Source organism: Centropristis striata, chromosome 8 (genome assembly GCF_030273125.1).
Source record: "Centropristis striata isolate RG_2023a ecotype Rhode Island chromosome 8, C.striata_1.0, whole genome shotgun sequence".
Lineage (NCBI taxonomy): Eukaryota > Metazoa > Chordata > Actinopteri > Perciformes > Serranidae > Centropristis > Centropristis striata.
In genome coordinates, this window is record NC_081524.1 from 33,754,372 (window position 1) to 33,769,332 (window position 14,961).

At 38.1% G+C, this 14,961-nt stretch overlaps 1 protein-coding gene across 1 annotated transcript in view; it reads left to right on the top strand.

The window, feature by feature from the left end:
• Nucleotides 1-14,571, top strand: part of LOC131975889 (CUB and sushi domain-containing protein 3-like) — a 231,777-nt gene extending 217,206 nt beyond the window's left edge. Inside the window, exons 64-70 of the mRNA XM_059338703.1 lie at nucleotides 4,676-4,855; nucleotides 6,026-6,091; nucleotides 8,038-8,196; nucleotides 8,584-8,696; nucleotides 9,469-9,556; nucleotides 11,138-11,279; nucleotides 11,983-14,571. Of these exons, the coding sequence (XP_059194686.1) occupies nucleotides 4,676-4,855; nucleotides 6,026-6,091; nucleotides 8,038-8,196; nucleotides 8,584-8,696; nucleotides 9,469-9,556; nucleotides 11,138-11,279; nucleotides 11,983-12,142 (908 nt within the window). The 3' untranslated portion in view covers nucleotides 12,143-14,571. The remainder of the gene's footprint in view (nucleotides 1-4,675; nucleotides 4,856-6,025; nucleotides 6,092-8,037; nucleotides 8,197-8,583; nucleotides 8,697-9,468; nucleotides 9,557-11,137; nucleotides 11,280-11,982) is intronic.
• Nucleotides 14,572-14,961: the final 390 nt, after the last annotated feature.

A 14,961-nucleotide genomic window follows, 5' to 3' on the forward strand; every position in this document is an offset into this window, starting at 1 on the left:
AGAGTAAACTAGTTGTTTTTTTTATAATTTTATGACTTGAAAATCATGACCCATCCCTAGTACATTTATAGCTTATAAAACATTTTTGAGTCGGAATTGAAATTTGAGATGCCATTGCATACTTTGCATTTGGTTTTATTTGGTCACTTTTATTGATTTTTCTTATACTGGAAGTGTTACATTCAACCCCAGTGAATAGCCTCTGGGAGGTTCCCTCCTTTAACCTTTTTGGATCTGTCTACAAAAAGTTCCCAGCAGCTACATTTGCTTTCACTGTGGTAAATATACAATAACATATTTTACACCCTTTTCATGTAACCATAATATTGTAAAGCCACCCACTGAAATGGCAGCCTGACAACCATTCACAGGCATCATGTTTTAAAGCTTTTAACTTTCCTGACTTGCTCTGTTCAGCAGGTGCAGTTTCTTAGCCAGGTTTGTCTCTGCTGAGGTTGCAGCGTTTCAGGAGCTGCTCTCTGGCTCTGGTCCATTGCCTGCGGTGGCTTGAAAAATTTATTGATTTTCCTCTGCCTTCGTGCTGTCATTGTTACCACTGGAATTAAAATATAGAAATGTATCTCTGACAGTCACCAGAGTCTTCTATGAATACATTCTCCAGTGTGTCACATTCACAACTGCTGAGGCTCAGTTGGTAGAACGGTCACCTACTGATCGGATGGTTGGTGATTTGATCCCTGACCATGGCAGCCTGTCGAAGTATCCTGGAGCAAGATACTGAACCCCAGATTGCTCCCGATGCTGTGTTCATCGGTGTGTGAATGAATTCCCAATGGTGGCAAGTGGCGCCGTTTAGGGTAGCCTCTGCCACCAGTATGAATGTGTTTGTGAATGGGTGAATGAGTGAATGTGTTATATAGTGCAGAAAAGTGATATATAAGTGCGGGTCCATTTACCATTTACAACTTAGGAAACTTTTATAAATGTCACATAAATATAAAGGTACAATTAAATTAATAAAAAATAGTAGTGGTTACAACTGATAAGTTGCAATTTATTTTTTAAATACAACTTTCAAAGACGTTAATCTGCCCTGTAACTTTACAATACATTAGCTCATTATAGCTGTGGTGGACACTGGACAGTTATCTGGTTAAGACAAAAGAAAAAGCCCTTTGAGATGACATACTATGATTCAATCCTCCAGCTAGTAATCAGTATCTGCAATGCTTTTCAGAGATGGAGAGAAAATGTTGCTAATAGTTTAGCCTTATGTTAACAATAGCCATGAGCTCACGGCTGTGGCCTAATTCACTGCCATAAACCATGCCTTTGGCCCATTAGCAGAAGACTAAACTATTAGCAAATTTTTTTTCTCCATTTCATATGATACTGAAGGCTCTGATTTCAGGATGTTGTCATTAAAAAATATTGCTAACATTATTGTTGCTGGTCTGCTGTAGGATTATATTATTACTATTTGTGCAAAAACATCCTTAATTTACAGGTCTATGCAAAAATCATGTATTATTATGTTACATATTATGCCATTGGTAGCATGACTGTTACGTTTGAAAAAATGCTCCTTAACAATATGTCATTAAATAGCCCATATATATACTTGTGAATTGATTTGAGTAGTTATTTTATCCTTGCAGATCTAAAAGCAACATATTTCTGCTTTAAAATAAAACTATAAATTCATTTCCAGTCTATTTGTGTAAATACATTGTTTGTTTTTCATTTTTCACACATGCTGGTGTAAGGGTGGACATAGACCCACAGGGCTGTCTGGCCCATAATACATTGGAGAAAAACTGTGTTATGTATATGTACTTCAGTATGAGTGCTTTTGTATGGGTCTGACACGCTGTGTTGACCCTCGGTCAAAACAGTCATAAATCCTCTAAAATACCTTTCTCCATGATTAAATGGTCTTCTGTTACTGTGAAGCCACTTTAATGGATTTAAAAGTGAAGCCAACCTATCTTGCACTGCTGGCTAAAGCAAAAACTTTGAGGGATTATCGACACAATAGATGTAATAGATGCAATGGACAGAGTCACTGCATCTTAATCACATTACCTTTATATCAGATTAATATATTTGCTGATAGATACATAGCCAAAATCCACCAAAATCTTTCCAGCCTAATTTAATATTTTGAAAAACAACAATGAGTTAGTGTTCCAAAGTCTTCCAAAGCATCACCAAAGAGACCTTGAGATTTGGCCCTCTATATTGAGCATTATTCATGAAGTGCAGGAAGTATTTCTTACGGACAAACCAGCAATAGTCTGAAAATATACTCAGAAGGCTAAAGCAGCCAAACTAAACATGATTCTGGTGTCAAAACCTGCATGCCAACCTCTGACCAGCTGCTGCTATTTTTTCAGGAAATGTATCTTTGTACAGCAACACATGCAAACAAGACTGATATAAAAAGCTATGAGAAAAACCTTGTAAGAACCATGAAGTTAACTCTGTCCTCTTGACTGTGGCCTGCTGTTGCTGTCTGTAGCTTGCCAACCTCCTTGGCTCAAACAGAATTCCATCAGCAGGGCTGTCTCTCTGTGTCTGCCTCTATCTGTCTCTATCTGTCTGTCTGTGTCCCTAACTAATGCACTCAGTCTCTACCAGAGATACCAACTTTGAACTAAGAACAATACGTATTGTTGTGTGACAGAAAAAGTGTCTTCTGAGGCCTTGTGTAATCTCAGGAGTACAGCCTGCTGTGCTGTTTGAAGTGTAAATAAACATAGCACTGTCAACACAATTTGATGAGGGATGTGGCGTGTCTTTGATACAACAATTCATCGGCCTTGTAAGTGTCTTCAGTATTCATGGTCTACAAACTCTACAACCACCCTGGACATGTGCTGACAGTTTGTAAATTTAAATGGGTTACATAGACTTGTGCTCAGGCAGCGAGAAGGGTATTTAATTATGTATCTATTTATTTATTTAGCTCTCCAGACTTTTTATCTACAACTTACTGTATGAAGCAGTATTTCTTCTTTCTTGCAGTGTAAATAGATAAAACATTAGATTCCCTCAAGGCAGATCTACCAATACATCGGAAAAGCTCTGGATGGCACATCTGGGTGACTTATACAGTTGTCCTTGTGCTTACTTCATCAGTCTTCTAAGTGCATATTAAATTGTTCGAGCCCTGTAGCTGAGGAAAAGATGAATAAGAGAAGTATCCTCCTGGATTTCAGCACAATACTTTCACCTTGATGCACCTCTTTTACTTTGTGGAGCACTGAAAAATCTATGTCTTCAGACATGCATACACGCATATAATATTACCGTATCAAACACCAGCAAAAGTAATATCCAACAAGGGGAATTTCTTGCGGTCTCCTCATCTTTCATAAAGCTCAGAAACTTTCATCCTGGCATCCCTTCCACACCCTATTGCCACTAATGTCATTAAGACGCCATGAAGGACCGATTTGGTACTGTGACTCACTTGCAGCTGCCTCCCATTTGACAGCTGGCAACGTATTCTTTCACACACAAGCTGCAAAATTATTTCGCTATTTTCACATTATTGTTGAGCCGGAATGTTCAACCCCTCAGTGTTTTGGTGGTGCAGCGTGATTTGCATAAATTTTTGTTTTGTAGAGAGTTTGTTGATGTGAAAAATTAAACGAAGTATACTCAACCCACTCATGAGAGAATGAAAATATTTAATATGGTCTATAAGAAGCTGGTGTTTTGGCAGCAAAGCAATAACAGCTTTTGTCCCTAGTTTCTGCTTGTATAGTAAGCTTTTCAACGCTATCCTGAATCAGCATGTCACTAGCTTCCTGCTTTTCGAGACAGAATAATTTAATGAGCTAAGAAAGTCACAGTCAGGAGAGTGAAAACTGAATTGCAGACTAAAAAAAACTCTATATTCAACATGATGAAGTTACATTTTAGTGTTATTTTTGGAGAGCTCACACCACACCTTTGAGGTTACACAAGTCCAAATTCCCAGACATGGGCTGAATATATAAGCGCCCTATTATTGCAGTCAGCATTCTTCTTCCTCCCAGTGTCCATAAGTGTCTGTGACCTTGCAACCTGTATTCACATCCTCATAATAGAAAACGCTCTGGTAAGATTTACAATAACATTGACTTCAACTCTGTTCTGCAAGGACACCGATGAGCTTAGTCTTCTCCGGTCTTGCCCTTGAAAATTTTGATTAGTTCTGGAAATACAAAAACAACTCCAAATGTTTCTTTCCACCTATTGCTGAATGATAATGAATTCAGCCAGACCTTGTCTATTGTACTGGCATCTTGTGTTTTGCAATCCAAGGCTGTGGCTAAATGAGTCACAACAATTTACAGAGTTATTGTTTTGACTTAATTTAAGCACACAACATTTTGCAGGCTAATTTAGTATAAAATTAGGCAGCGTATCTCCCCAGCCACAAGTGCCCATATTCATATCAGAAAAGAAACTAGACATATTAAAGTATCAATATGCTCCCTAATAGCTCCCTGGACTCAATTAAATTGTAAAATATGTGTGCTTCCTTTTTTTTAATCCTCTTTTTTTTTCTAACCCTCCCCCTCTCTTCCCCCAGCGAGTGCTTAATTATCTTCCTGTCTATCTTTACGTCTGTGTGTGTGTGCCTGTGTGTGCATGAATGTGTGTATCTGGCTTCATTTGTATGTGTGTGTACTAACGCTTCTGCCCTCTGCTTGCTCTCCAGCTCACTCCTGCAAGCAGCCGCGGAGCCCGGCCAACGCTGACGTTGTGGGTCTAGACCTGCCCTCCTACGGTTACACCCTGGTGTACACCTGTCAGCCAGGTTATTTCCTCTCCGGGGGTTCAGAGCACAGAGTCTGCCGATCTGACGGCAGCTGGACTGGCAAGGTGCCTGTGTGCAGAGGTACGTGGTCAGCAGAGGTCTGCGAGGGCAGGTGATGGAGAAGATGGCAGGGAGGATGGGGAAAAGGTTCAAATGTTTGAAGAGAAGCTTGTGTATAAAGGTGGAGGGTAGGGTTTAGAGGAGTTAATACTTGCGTACAACCAATGCCAAATAAGTCAGGACTTTGTCTAAAACACATCTTCAAGTGAACACTGTAAATATACACTCTGAATTTGATGCATTCCTTTTTCATTTTTTTTACGTTTTTTTGCAATAGGGCTTGTATATGTCTCAAATCAAATCAAATCAAATAGTCTTTATTGTCATTATATAGTTCACTATACAACGAAATTGAAAGTGCCACTGCATAAGGTGCATAGTTATGACAATCATAACACAAAACATGAGTAAAAACATTTTAAAAAATAGCGAGCTAAACAAGGACAAAAACAAGAACCAAGAAAGAAGAAACAAGAAGGACATGTGATGTATAAATAAGTATAATCCTATCCTATGTGCCATTTCTACTCAGAATGCACCAATTCATCAGTCATCGGTATCAGCCAATATCTGTCTTGTTGACTGCAATCTGCCAAATAAGATGACATTCACCAATGGCAGTGGCCAACGTTTATCTGATGTGTCATGTCAGTTTTGTGTTGTGTTAGTTATTGGTGTTCAGGCTAGGACAACAGTCCCTTAAAAGTCAGTTATTGTTTTTATATTGAAGATTTTTTTTTCTCTGGCACAAGGGATGATAAACAAACAACTGACAACAAAGCACATTGGTATCAGCATTGGTTATCAGCCAAATTGTTATTTGAAATGTTGATATTGGCCCAAAATTTCAGTCTGTGCATCCACTGATAGTTCAGTCAACTATGACACTAATCAAATATAAAGACTTGCTGGTTCTGCGATCTTTTCTGTAAACCCACTGTGTCACTGTACTGTCAGCTAATTACAATATGCATGTCTAAGCTCTTTGTTACCTTGGAGTTTCAACATTGTGTTGATTTGTAAATGTTTGTATGAACTGAGCTAGCAGAGGTTTTACCAAAGTAAGGGAGAGTTTAATGTAGGCGGCATGTTACAGTTGAGAAGTGTTTACTTTTCCAACATCCTCCAGCTGTTAAGCCTTGCTGTGTATCACTGCATCTTTGTGACATACATATTTATGTTCTTCTGCAGTCGGCTCCAAATCTCATGAGAAAACTGTCAAACCCGTACCAGGGACACCGAGCCCTAAAATAAATGGTGAGTTTTGAATTGCACAAGCTGTTCAACTGGTAGCCACAGAAGTCAGCACTCTTGTATTATTTTATTTTATTAATTCATTACCATCTTACACAGTCACAAAGTCTGTGTATATCTTCATCAAACTAATTGAGGTTTTACTGTCTTCATAGGCCCTTAGTTTTGTAGTGGTGTACCTCAAAGTCCGTGTTTCTCACAGTACAGCTAAATGAATGAATTTGGGGGAAAAATTCGCTGATGTGTATTGTTTATATTATGATCATAACACGTTCTATTAACGCTCTTTTGCAATTACATATGGAGTGCTTTACTAAGAGATTAAGATTGAATAATTGGTGCAGAAACATAATTAAATGTAATTATGACCAGGGCATTTCAACAGGTTATAAAATATGTGCAAGATAATATATACAATGTAATCTGAATATGAAATTATTCATGCAACAAGGTTGTGGATTACCATAATACATGCATGTAACCCCTAGACATATTACTCACTATATATGATGTAAATATTCAATCTGCCTTGGAGTCAATGTGTGATGCAAGAAAGAAATATTAAAAATGGTTAAGATTACTGTAATAGAAAGTAACAAATAATTACAACCAGTTAATACCAAATGTGTGGTTTGAGTACAAAACATCATGCAGGTTTAATTTGACCATTAACACTAACATGTACCATTTACTCCAAGAATGGCAATATTTGTCTGTCGGTTGGTCGGTTTGTAGATAAGTTTTGTCAAACAATTTAAGTATAACTTTGTAATGCTTCTGTATGGGTCTGATACGCTGTGTTGACTCTCGGTCAAAACAGTCATAAATCCTCTAAAAGACCTTTTCCCATGATTAAATGGTCTTCTGTTACTGTGAAGCCACTTTAATGGATTTAAAAGCGAAGCCAGCCAATATTGCACTGCTGGCTATGATATGAAGTTGGTGATCCTCTTGACTTTCTATCTAGCGTCATCAAGTATATGTCCCTTACTTTTTCATGACCAAATACCTGCAGAACTAATTTCATTCCCATCAGCCCAAATGTAATTTTGTTATGTGCTAATTAGCAAGTTTTGGAAGGCTCACATGACGAACATCAGCATGTTTGAATTGTTATTATGAGCAGCATGTTGCATTGCTGACATTAGAGAGACATCACCAAGCCTTTACATATTTTAACACCAACAATTTACAGTGAAGTCAGCCAGTGTTTCATTTAGATTCCCCCAGGAAGGTGATACTGTATTGTGAGGGAAAAAAAGGACCAGCAGTATTTATCCCGCATGGAACTAAATCCTAATCAGTATCAATCAAGGTAATAAGCTGTTAGCAACATCACATGTTGCAAAATAATGGCATCAAATTCCCCTTTCCACCTCTTCCACCTTAACTTGTTGTTGCACCACAGTAATTATTCTGAGTATTAATAGGTTTGGTACCTGTTGTTAACTACAAGCAGTCACCTTTTTGCAAGGATAATTGACTCATAATTCCCCAGTAAATAATTACCAGTAGATAATGACTACGCTGGAAAAGTTCTGCAAAAAGTTGAATCCATGCAAATCTATTTAAAAAGTTTTTTCAAGTTCACAGAGTAAGTCCAGAGTTATCTCTTGCAGAATGTATTTAATTATCATTAATTGAGATTGTCAAAGCATATAAAGAACATGATATCATTCAAACTGAATGAAAAGACTGTTATCAGCTGTTTGATATGTTGATTCCACTGCATATCTAATTACCATTTTGCAGCGTGGGTGCAAGTATTCAGCTTGCATTAATAACATCATTTTGATTTGATGTTTCGTAAAAAAATCATGCAGTAGGATGACAGCTTTCATGTTTTCATATCTTTTCATACCATATATAATGGTATGCTATACTGTCATTCTTTTTTTGCTATTTTAATGGCATTTTTTAACGAGTTTTCTTTTTTTTCTTTCCTCAAGTTCCTGACGACGTCTTTGCCCCAGATTTCGTGTGGAAGGGTTCCTATGATTACAAAGGCCAGAAACAGCCAATGACTTTGACAGTCACAAGTTTTAATGCCACAACGGGAAAAGTCAATGTAACTTTAACCGACAGTAGCATGGAGTTTCTGCTCTCTGGTGAGTCATCTATAAATCATCTGTCTCCTACTTCCTCCCTTTCACCTCCTCTCACTACCTCTGTGTGTCACTTCCATTTATTTTGAGTGTGCCTTGTGTCAATCAGTCAATCACCAAATGATCTCATGCATGAGAGTGGAAATTAACTATTGGCTCTAAAGACGGATGTATTAGTCTGCGCTGACTGACTAACTGCCCACTCAAGAATCACTCGTCTCCTCCCCTCCTCCCCCAGCTGTTCCCATCTCACTGCGACTCTTCGTTTTCTCCCCTTACTTCTCCCTGCTTCTTTTTCCTTTTCCGTCTTTTATTATTCCCCGCACTCATGTTCCCTCATCACTGTATTCACATCTTTTCTCACATTGCGTCCTGTCCTCCACCTTGTAGGAGTGTACAAGCGCCAGGAGGCACGGTTAATGCTCCTGCTGTACCAGATGAGAGCGCTGGCCCACAGCTCCTTGAGCAGGATTACTGACGAGACCTGGGCAATGGACGGATTTGTGAGTATACACAGGAATTTGAAGCAGCTGGCCAGTGATCATTTGAAAATAACCAAGAGCTTTAACTGTCTTTTGTTATAATTCAGTTATTTATTTATTTGTTCAGTCTGATAGACAAGTAAAATATTACAGGCAATGAGGCTGTAACAACTTGGGAGCCAAAAATAAGCCTTTCTTGGACTGATTCAAGTCAGTGTTTCCTCATTATTAGCTCTTTTCTCATCCTACTTACCGTGCCAACATGGAAAAAAAAAATCACAATCCATGTGAAGAAACCGTGACAACAATGAGAATATTAATTTCCTGGCTTATTGTCTGTATTTGTTTACATATATTTACATTGACTGTACATCAGATGCACCAGTGGCTCTTGATGAGCCATTTTAGCGTTCCCGCATTGACAATTTGCTGAATAAGCTCAGACACATACCTGACATCTAAGGGACCTGGAACGACTGCACAGCAATTTTTGTTGGCGAAATTGAAATTCCTCCTCTAAAATAATCTTCAAGGTCCACTTAATAAAAACGTGTGACAGCTGACTGCACACCGCTGAGCTATTGATAGCATACTGCACAGCTTCTAAAGGGGGTATAGGAAAACAAAGGTGTTCTTTTTTAATGTAGCATGACAGAATGTGTTGACTGTCGTACTAAATACAGGATACTGTATGTAGTTTTTGATGTGGTGTCGAAAGGATGCAAAAATCTGGTTTTATTAATGCAGTTGAAACAAAACGTACTGAGCTTTGTGTTGTTGTTTCTCCTCCTAGGTTTCAGCTGAGCCTGAGGGTGGCAGCTATGTGTTCCAAGGCTTTATACAGGGTAAAGACTACGGACAGTTTGGACTACAGAGACTTGGTATGTGTTTTTTCAATTACAATGAGTCCCATTGCCATTGGTCATTCCTCATTTTTTTAATAATATATAATAACTTCCCATTAATGTTATACATTATTACATTATTGGTGGAAAAAAAAGAGTATTACAGTATTGGGAAATGTACTTTATTACATTATTGGGAAGTTATTACATCATCAGGTTTTATTACATTTTCAATGGAGTCAAGTGCAGATTTTTATTACATTATCGGGGTTATTACATTATCGGGAATTTATTACATTATCAGGTTCTACAAACCCCAAATTGCACCCGATGCTATATTAATCGGTGTGTGAATGAATTCCCAATGGTGGCACAGTTGTACGATAGTCTGAATGTGTGTGTGATTGGGTGAATGAGCACAGTGTGTAATGAAAAGCGCTTTGGATATAAGTGCACTTCAACAGTTAAACTTTGTAAAAGGATCATGAATGTTTCAATGGGGGAGAGAAAATAGGTGTAATTTTAACAATTTTTAATGAGGTAATTTTTTGCATGTCTTGAATGTCTGGTGGGGATCTTCTGCAATCATGGAAACTCCTGATATTTAGTTCAATTGCTATAAAAAGGTATCTGGATTTTATCAGCAACAGGAGATTTTTTGGCTGTAATGCAATCTAGAAACCCATCGACTTTCATCTGATGATTTAGATATTTATCCAGGGTTTTTTTGTGTTGATAATAGGACTTTCAACAATAACTGGTGCATGGAAGAAGTAGTCTTGGCCCCTATCTGTTATCCTTGCTCCAGATATCTGTTGGCTACAAAGGAACCAAAGAATTTTCCACCAGAGGCTAAATCATCATCATCTGAGATTGCAAATGTGAAAACATGATCAGATTTAGTTGAGACAGATATAAACACATCTTTGGTGTTCCTGTCACTGTGAGATCCATTACTCTCTGTGGAGAGAACAGACATTTAAAAAAACAACAGGAAATGTTGTGACAAGTTCATTTAAAACATTGTTTTTTAAAATTCAACTGAAAACTGAAACCCAAAAGACGTCTCTCCTACTATTACAATATGAATAGTATGTTTTAATAAGTCTGGGTTAAATGGCTCACTCAATGATTTCCATCACCTCCTTTCCAATCATTATAGCGCCATAATATTTTCTCTGTATTGACAGCACACCCACCTTTATAGTGTGTCAGCCACTTATTGCTGCAGTCATACAGCTCAGATTAGATTCTCTTCCACATCATTGTCCTTCATTTCTTTGTGCTCAACATTCCTGTTGTCATCTCATGATTGTCTTCAACAAGATTATCACAGTCGCAGTGATCGTTATCGGTACCATCATTATGGTTGGTGTCTTTATCAACTGGCTGCTGCGTCTCCGACTTGTCATCATTGTGATCATCTTCCTCTTCATTATCACCATCATCATCATCATCATTATCGTCACCAGCAGATGATACGTATCTTTCTATTATTCCATTTTCTGTTTGTGCCATTTTGTTAATCTGAATATTTTAGATGTTTTCCATTTACATTTTCTGTATTACGGTTGTTTTTTTCCTATTCCTTTGCTAAATCTAATGTTTTTCTTCCAGGTTTGAGTGTGAGAGAGAATGTTACTGTCGCTGACCCTGAAACCAACGGCTCCACCAACAGCAGCTCTGTTGCTGTCGCTATCCTCGTGCCTTTTTTTGCTCTCATCTTCGCAGGCCTCGGATTTTATGTCTACAAGCAGCGGTATGTAGTGTACCCGGTGTCTTCTATACAGCTCACAGCCCAAATTTAGTAGCCGCTGTCGTCTGTACCTGTTTTGTTCCCATGTGGGAAAGAAAGTAGTACGTTTTCATGAGTCTCTGTCGCATGTTGAGTTTGAAAGTTATTTACCACAGATCTGATGTTGAAAAAGTTTTAGAAACCCAGATTTATGTAGATGTTGGTACAGTTGCAGCCAAAGGAAATGCACATCAAGGTGAGGTAGACAGTACACTGTGGCCCACTTCCACAGCCCGCTTTACTGCAGCAAGGTTGCTCACTGGATACAGTAACTGACTTGTGAGAGGACTCAACGCATGATGCAATGCTAGTCAACGTGTTGCCGTGCAAACCACATTACACAGCAGCATACGTCAGACATTTTTTAATGAGAATTATGCATATACACTGCATGTACTGAGTGTAGACTTTGTCTTAAAGAGAGTGTCTCTCAGAACATACACGAAGAACCTGTAACATGCAAATTTTGCATTCGTTATGTTAGTTAACAGTGAAGTGGCATCATGCTCCTCTGACTGATCTTTTCTACAATAATTACCATTCAGCCTAATTTACCTACTGCAGCTGTCCACACCAAGATAATGGAGACATGTTTATTGGATTGGAAGAAGGGGAGATAATTGGGATACTGTCTCATCTAATATGCAACCTCCTTTTTTCCCCCCAGGAAAACGGATAAAGCGCAGTACACAGGATGCTCTGTCCATGAGAACAACAACGGACAGGCTACTTTTGAGAATCCAATGTACAACACAAACACAAAAGCCGCTGAGGGGAAAGTTGTCCGCTTTGACCCCAATCTCAACACCATCTGCACCATGGTTTGATGTCTGCTGAGTACGAGAGAGAGACAGAAGGAGAGAAAGAGACACATACACAGTGGGAGAATACAACTTCTCCATGTTTGCTTAAGATGAATATATATCAACATATTTATATTTTCCCTGTTTCTGAAGACATACATCAAAGACACAGAATTGTTCAGAAATATAAAGCACACTTTCAGCAACACTGATGGCAGTTGCAATCGATCGTAAACAAAAGGTCAAAGATTTAAGAGAGAGGAAGGAGAGGCCACACACCTTTCCAGGTCTTCCCCTAGTTCGGTGAAGAGAAGTGTACTTTACACTCTGTGAGTGTTGGCTTTATGAATAAAAGAGCCTCTGGCATATAGATAAAATAGAGTATTTTATGCTCTGTAGTATAAATATCGAGGGGTTACTTCACAATGCCAAATACAAAAATTTAACTTTTTCTTTTGAAAAAACAGCCCAGATCTAGACCCTTTTTTTGTCTTAGTCTTGCACATCCTAATGAGAGTTGTTTTCTGTTATGGAGGTGAGGAGCCTCTCAACTGTGAGTTGATCAATGTAATCTTTAGAGTCTATTTTCCAAGCAGTGAAGTGTGTGAGAGGAGATGAGGAAGTAGAGAAGAAACTGCCTCTCTTTAAGTAGTGTCTGTGCTGTAGTCTGTTCAAAGTTATATGCTCAATTATACCTCTTAATTGGATGGTACCTCCTACTGATGAAATATATGGCCAGGGATGTAATTACTGAAGTGCAGTACAATTTTCCGAGTTCCATTGGGAATGCTAGGGCTTTTATTGTTACAGTGCAGGTTCTCTGACAACAATAGAGTACATTTCTTCAGGAGAGATATAGTCAAGATTAGGGTTTATTATCAAGTTGTGTGCAATGAATTCGTTTTTGACAGAAATGTTGTTTAAGTATGAGAGTTGAAATTGCTGACTGGTCTAGGAAGCAAACTGTACCTCTCAGTATATTGGTCATATGGGGCTCATCCATCTATTTAAAATGTTCTTATGTTATTTAAACTGTTCGGAAAACTGATTTATTTTAGGTAATATTTCTAATGATTTTCCAGTCATTTTGTGTCCCAAATGAACCATATTTGGTGTGAATTAACCCCAGCCTTGAACCTGTTTATATCAAGAATCTCACAGTAGGAGTTCCTTGCTTAGCTGTTTCAGAGTTTATAGAAAGACAAAGTTAAGAATACCTGCAGTGCACAGTACCTACAGCTGGCCAGGTTTCCCAGAAGTTTATTTAAGCCTGGATGTCGGCAAATCAAAGTGCAAAGATGTGTGGGCAGTCTGGGGTCGGACCAAGCTTGTTGTCTTGTTTTATGTTGCTAAAAGTTTGACATGCGGCTGCCTTACTTTAGGGTAATTCCAAGACAGAACAAGTGCAACTACCACACCATGTCTGGTTTTTCATAAACTGAGCAGCGTTTGTGTTTCTATAATTCTTTTGGGAAACCGTGCCTTAGTCAGTAAATTCTTGATCCGTACTCCTACTCTGAGACGCTCGATAAATATGCAGCCTTGGCCTATTTTATTGACACATACTGATACAAATGGTTATTTCAATGTCTTACAGAACCATCAGCTTCTGCCAACAAATGTACAGAATACATGAACAAATTTGCACACTTTAACATGAGCCACCATCAGTATTGTACTATCATCCGAGTCCATCCATGTTTTAAAAATGAAAAAATGAATTTGACACTGTCATCACATTCCTACATCATTGCAGTGCCTTGAATACTGTATGGGCATATGTTTTTAAGGAAGACATAACATTTATTGCATTAATAAAACTGTACATCAGTGTAATTTATCTGCACAGTTTGCAATGATTTAGCTGAGTGATGTCAGCTCTGATGGTTTATCTAAGAAGAGGTTTGTTTGAGAAGCAGCTCATAGTTTCATACCTGTGCATGTTGGCAAAAAGTGATCCAGTATAGCAATTGCTGCTATAGTACTTTGTACCACTACGTTGATTCCTGTCATTGCTGTTACATTTTGTACATTTATACAGTTTTGATACTTGATGGCATTCTTTGGCAAGATGTCTTGTGTTATCAATATGTAATATATTTTGCGAGTTCATATTTCTTATGGATGAGAAAAGAGATGCATCTGGTAAAAAAATAACGTATACAGCAAGTCAGTCTCACATCAGACTCTGGAGTAGAGTAGAATGCTTTTAAATGTACCACACAATTGTTATCCCATTCAAAAACCTGTGTAAATGAATATGTACATATTACAAAAGTTTTGTAAAGAGATATATTTTTTATGCAAATACAGCATTTGTAAGTTATTGAATATGTTGTGTAAAATTTCACATGTAAATGTCATGTAAGATCAAAAAATGTTTTGTATTTTTTCTTTATCAGCAATGTATAAATCCTTAATTTATATATAAAATATAAAATCATGAAGCTGAATGTTGCTACTCTCTTTTATTAATAGAGATGCCAGGGCTTGGTTTGAGACTCTGCACTGTGCTACAGTACTCTATACTGTGTTGCAGTGTTCTAGGCAGAGAGCTTTTATCATTCATTCTGCTGCCTCTCTCCGCTGCACCTTTTTAAGGATTTTTTTAATGAGTTTTCCACTTGCTGACCACAGCTCGGTTTTGCCAAAATAAGCACTGATATTATCTCTGTCTAAGGGACACTGTAGATCTTTAAAGACTGCCTGTATCTATGCATTGAGGCCAACAATCTTGGTTAACTCCTGGTGTGAGCTGAAATCCAGTTTCAACCTTCCAAACTAGTTTTCAAAGCAAATGGGGTCGATAATTTGACTCCCGATCATCTGCATCTCCACACAGT